Here is a 6,000-nt window from a genome sequence, read left to right as displayed (position 1 = left end):
TCCTGATCATTTTTCAACACTTAGAATGAGGAAGTCCTCTATCGAAAGGCTTTTCCAATCCCACAAAGAGTTAATACCTCCTTCAGTGTTCCCCTCTGTGTGCCTGCCTGCATGAAAGCGCTGATCATGGTAAACTATAATTACCATTGTTTTTTAAATTGGTTTATGTGTCTGTCTTTTTCATTAGTGCATGACTGGCACAAAAACATGAATGATTTCCTTTCAAATCTATGTATTTCTGACATGTCCCATTCACCTGTTAGGTGTTTAGGGAATGTTTCCTCATTGACTGGCCTTCTTCCAAATTTCATGCTTGATGGATAAGCTGTGATGTGACCTCTGGCATAAAGGATTTTCAACCTAAACGAGCACTGAACCTTCTCAAAATCTGAGGTCTAAATACCTATGTCAGTGTAAGGTGCATGCCACACTGTGAAAGCTGGTATAGAACATATGCTAATTAATACTAAAAACTGAAATATTAAAGTTGGAATTTACTATTCTTAAAAAAAAAAAAATCTTCTTCCCAGACACACTTAGACAAAGTAGATAATTCTTTGCCTCTATGCATTGAAACCCTCCCATTATTTCATCTTAAAATAAGCTACACTAGGGATGGTCTTCCCTTTGTGTCCTGCTAACACAGACTTCAATAACCTCTGAGATAGGTCTTTGTATTTTATCTAGGAGGACATTACCATAAGAAGGAAATGCACATTGCAGAACTAGAGCCAATAGGTGAAAGTATGCAAAGCTGGTCAAAGTATGGAAGGATATTCCAATTAGATCTGGTTTATAACACAAGCTAGAATGGGAGCTATTACTCTTCTTCCATGAAATAATGCTAATAATTCAAAGAAAATGGAAGACACAGCTAATTAGCTAGCTCCCTGTCCCTGGTATGATCTAGTCAGTGAATAGTGGTGATTTCCCAATGATGAAGAGATTTGCACTGGAAGAAGTTTAGATCACAGTAGTTCTATTTTCTCTTCCAACCTTGAAATTTTGTGATTCTGCATTTCTCTGCCAATGCAGAAATGAGAATCCAGGTGCTCAGGAAGAACCTCTTGCAAGTACCACCTTAACAAAAAAATGAACTCAGAGTTTCTGGAGACTAAGAAGTGATGTCTGATCAAATCCTTTACAGAACTGCTTTCAAATGAGCTGTCTTTGTTAGTCTTTCAAACTGATTTAACCCCCAAGTTAAAGCTGTCTTTCTTAGTCTATCATCCTGATTTAACCCTCATAAGGCCTCTCACCATTTCACAGATGCCAAGGAAGTGGCAGTGTTTATATTTCTGTGTGTGGGGAAGGGGAGTAGGTGTAGGTGGTAGATGTGCATGTGTGTTATCAAAGAAGACAGATATATATATATATATATATATTTTTTTTTTTTTCCTTAGGGAAGTCTGTCTGGCAAACCAACGCAATACTAAAACTTACCCTATTTTTTGGTCACTGATTTTATTTTAACTAAAACTTTACCTTTAATATAGAAAGAATTTCTGGGAAACCTAACAATTTTTTTTTTTTTTTTTTTTTTTTTTTTTTTTTTTAGAAAGCAGGAGGGGAGAAATTTCTTCAAACACATACACACACACACACACTCTCTCTCTCTCTCTCTCTCAACAACCTCAGACTGAAAAAAAAAAAACAAAACACTTCATCCCTTGGCAACTATGTTGAAGGAGAAAATACAAAAGCAGCCAGTGTAATTTGGAAGAAGGTGCATTGCCAAGGGAGTCAGAAAGTGAGGTTCAAGCCCTCATTCAGGCAGTAACTCTGGGTGTAATGATGGGCATGTCATTCCTCTCTGAGCCTATTTCTCAAACTAAGGAGTTTGATGAGCTGATACCCAAAACTACTTATTGTCCTGTGATTATGTGAATGTACCCCCTCCTAATCCCACCTACTGGCCAGCTTCCATTAGTTTTAGTGTATTCAGAATGAAAGATGCCCTATGGGTAAGATAGCATTGTCACTGTATCCCCACCACTGTGTGAGAAAGAGTCAAAAAGAAGAGAAAACATACATACACACACACACACACACACACACACACACACACACACACACAAGGAATTAAGCATAAAGAGGGAAGAAATCTTAACCGAAGAAATATCTTCTTTATCTATGTCCATTTCCTCCAAAAAGGAAAAATGGCAGTGTCAGTTGTACATTACATATATCTCTCTTTCTTTTTAGTGTTTAATCTTAGCACCTGCACAGCAGAGATCTTTACAATTCATTGCATATGCTTTCTCCCTTCTCCCCCCTCAATACAGCACCTGAGGCCTAAGAAGCAACTCCCTCAATGCTCCACAAAAGGCTGAGACCCTTCTTCATGACAGAGTATAGAAATAACAAACATGCCCAACGGTTTTATACAGTTGCTAGAACGTTTTCATTTCCAACAAATGAAGATTTTCCTCCTTTTCTTTGAATATTAATTACATTTTACAAATTTTTGTGGGTTTTTTTGTTTTGTTTTGCTTCATTTTGTTCTGTTGTGTGTGCACAACAACAGGGAAAGTCGATAGCAAGGAGTCCCGGGTTAGCAGAGTTTGGCTGTCATCTGGTCCGACTGTTTGAGGATCTCCGTGTTGTACAGGTCCAAGGCGTGGTTCACCCTGATGATCTCGCTGTTGGTCAGTTTCAGGCGGTGTTTCAGCATACAGGAGAACAAGTCCAGCTGGGGTTTCCCCGGGGCCACAGGAGGGGCCAGGCGATTAATTCGGTCCCGAATATCCAACAAGAGGAGCATCACTGACGAAGAGGAATAGAACTGGCCGCCCTGTGTGTAGGACTGGTTGACCTGCTGCACTGCGCTGCGCAGGAGGTCGGCGTTGAACCTCAGGCTATAACCGAACACCTGCACATCCGAGATCTTGATGTAGAACTGCCTCTTGGAGGGATCGGACAGGTCCACGGGGCCCTGGCCAGTCTCATTTCGCAGTAGGGTAGGTAGCCGAGTCCGACTACGTAGGTAGATGTGGACCGTCTCGAAAAATGTTTTCCACCGATTGCCCAGCAAAAGAGTCCAGTTGTAGCACTGGCTGTTTTGGAGACGGATCTTCTCCCAGCGTGGGTAGCCAAATTCCCCGAAGGGCATGTTCCAGCCCTCCGAATGGCTCCCGCTAAAAGGGTTGACATAGACAAAGAACATGGGGTCCAGGCTGCTGTTGCGCATCTGGCAGATGCGCATGGACATGCCGATCACCATGTGGATGAAGTCCATGCGGTTCTTGTTGCTCTTGAGAGTGAGGGACATGCGCTTGCGCCACCGAGGGTCAAAGAAGGTGTCGAGGCGGATCTCGTTGCTGATGAAGGTGGTGTGGACGTAGAGGCGCGAGTCCATCTTCTGCAGCAGGTACTTCAGCTCCAGGTCCTGGAAGTCCAGGTCGGTCTCAAAGCTGATGAACTGCTCGCTCCGCTCCGAGTCCACGTTCTGTGGTTCGCAGCGGCCTCGGTACAGCTTGTAGCCCTTGTTGCAGGAGCCGCAGAGGGAGATGTTGGCCAGGCTGCACATGGCGCAGCTGTTGTTCCCGCCTATCACGCAGGGGATGGGGCGCTGGCACAGCGTGGTGCTGCCGTGGCACACGCAGCTCCGCTGGCTCTCCAGGAAGGTTCCCCAAAACCCATTCTCATTACAGTAGAGGAGCGACTGGACCCTTGCAAGCCACTGCTGAATTGTCCTGGGAGATAGAGGAAAAATGGAGAAGGTTAACTACCATGAGTGGGTTTGTGAGTTACAGTTATCCAACTCATAATGCGAACTGGAGCTGCCCAAAGGATGAAAGGATTGGACAGAGCAGCGACAATAGGAAGGGCATCCAATATAAACGTAAGAACTACATTGTGGCTCCTCGTAAGGCCACAAACCAGCTGCATGACCTGGTACTTTACCTTCCTAATGTTCGATGTCCTCATCTGCAAAGTGAACAGGGTGGAGTAAATGTTCTTTGGGGTCCTTCCAGCTCTGTGATTCCATTATACACTAGTCCCAAAGAAGTGTGATTCAGGAAATGAAAGTGTCTAGACTCAAATACCCCTTCTGGATGACAGCATATTGTAAACAATCAGCAATGAAAAAGACCTTAGGGATTATTTTGTTTAACTTAAACCACATGTTTCAACCCCCATTACAGATTCATCCCATGAGGGTGTATAACATCTAACAACTTCAACAAAAACAAATTATATTTTATCATACTCTAGAAATCATGTAGTGCTTCCCTACTGATGGTCTTACATGATTCTCATGGTGGTTTTTCAGAACACATTGGAAAGGGGTTATTTCCAACAGATGCTGGAGAGGGTGTGGAGAAACAGGAACACTTTTACACTGTTGGTGGGAGTATAAGTTAGTTCAACCATTGTGGAAAACAGTGTGACAATTCCTCAAGGATCTAGAACCAGAATCCCATTACTGGGTATATACCCAAAGGATTATAAATCATTCTACTATAAAGACACATGTACACGTATGTTTATTGCAGCACTGTTCACAATAGCAAAGACTTGGAACCAACCCAAATGCCCATCAATGATAGACTGGATAAAGAAAATGTGGCACATATACACCGTGGAATACTATGCACCCATAAAAATGGATGAGTTCATGTCCTTTGCATGGACATCGATGAAGCTGGAAACCATCATACTCAGCAAACTAATGTAAGAACAGAAAGTGAAACACCACATGTTCTCACTAATAAGTGGGAGTTGAACAATGAGAACACATGGACACGGGGAGGGGAACATCACATACTGGGGCCTGTTGGGGGTTGGGGAGATAGGGGAGGGATAGCATTAGGAGAAATACCTAATGTAGATGACGGGCTGATGGGTGCAGTAAACCACCATGGCACATGTATACCTATGTAACAAACCTGCATGTTCTGCTCATGTATCTCAGAACTTCAAGTATAATAAATTAAAAAAAAAAAAGAAAGAAAGAAAAGAAAAGAAAGGGGTTATTTCCCCGCATTTTTCCAGAGCTCCAAACTCTCCATTCAGTTGCATTTCTATTGCAGCCTCTGGGCCCCTCCCCACAGGCCCTCAACACTATAAATGACACCAAAGTCTATAACCTGATTTCAGCCACTGAAACGTTCTAATTAAGACAGATATTCCATCAGATAAGAAGCAGCATCAGAGGAGGAACAAATATGCAAGGCAGTTAGCTTAAAGGCCTCTCATCTTTCCTTTTTTCAGTGCAAGTCACCCTTTGGCTGTCTTCCATGCTACCAATAATCCCTTGTGTGTCTAGCACTTTTTACCCTGCACAGGATATATTCAGTCCCATTTTCTCACTTGAGCCTCACAGCAACACCCTAAAAATACCTTGGGACTTGAGGTCAGTCAGACACAGCTCAAAATCCTGACTTCTCCACCTGCAAGCTGAGGTAATGCTGGGCAGTTTTCTTCCCCTTCCTAATCATTCCTACCACACAGAGCTATGTGAGGATTATATGAATTTTTATGTGAAGGCTTAGCCCCAAACTTGGTATTTATTAAGAGCTCAATAAAAGTTAGCAGTTGTTATTCCTGCAAAGGGACTGTCAGCGATATTTTATAGACATGGCAATGGAAGCTCAGAGGTGAAAGGATGGACTCAGAGTCAACCAATCAGAGAGTAGTCTCCTGGCTCACAACTGTGGCTGTTTGCATTGTCGGTCAAGTGAGAGTCAAGAGCACTCTTCTTAAGGCTGTCGTGTGCTGTGGAGATGGTGATGGTGATGATGATGATGATGATAATGATGCTCTCAGTGATTCCTGATCTCCATTTTATAAAAGCAGAAACAGAAGCTAATTTGCATTGTACTCTCTGTGGTAGGAAGTGTTAACAATCCATCTATTCTATCACTTCCACTGATGAGCCACAATCCCCAAACCACAAACACCAAGAGCCTAATTAGGCAGTAGAGCCTAATGTTGAAAAGCATGGTTGTTGGCCCAAGCAGAGCTGAGTTCAAAGCTGCATTCTATAACCAGGAT

The 6,000-nt window shown here is 42.9% G+C and overlaps 1 protein-coding gene across 2 annotated transcripts in view; it reads right to left on the bottom strand.

The window, feature by feature from the left end:
• Nucleotides 1-2,106: 2,106 nt before the first annotated feature.
• Nucleotides 2,107-6,000, bottom strand: part of BRINP1 (BMP/retinoic acid inducible neural specific 1) — a 198,816-nt gene continuing 194,922 nt past the window's right edge. For both annotated transcript variants that reach the window (XM_065530148.2, XM_005580937.4), the window contains exon 8: nucleotides 2,107-3,695. In XM_065530148.2, the coding sequence (XP_065386220.1) occupies nucleotides 2,555-3,695 (1,141 nt within the window). In that variant the 3' untranslated portion in view covers nucleotides 2,107-2,554. The remainder of the gene's footprint in view (nucleotides 3,696-6,000) is intronic.

The sequence above is a fragment of the Macaca fascicularis genome, chromosome 15 (assembly GCF_037993035.2).
Source record: "Macaca fascicularis isolate 582-1 chromosome 15, T2T-MFA8v1.1".
Taxonomy (NCBI): domain Eukaryota; kingdom Metazoa; phylum Chordata; class Mammalia; order Primates; family Cercopithecidae; genus Macaca; species Macaca fascicularis.
The sequence above is the reverse complement of the archived record's forward strand: the minus strand, read 5'-3'. Positions and strand labels throughout refer to the sequence as shown.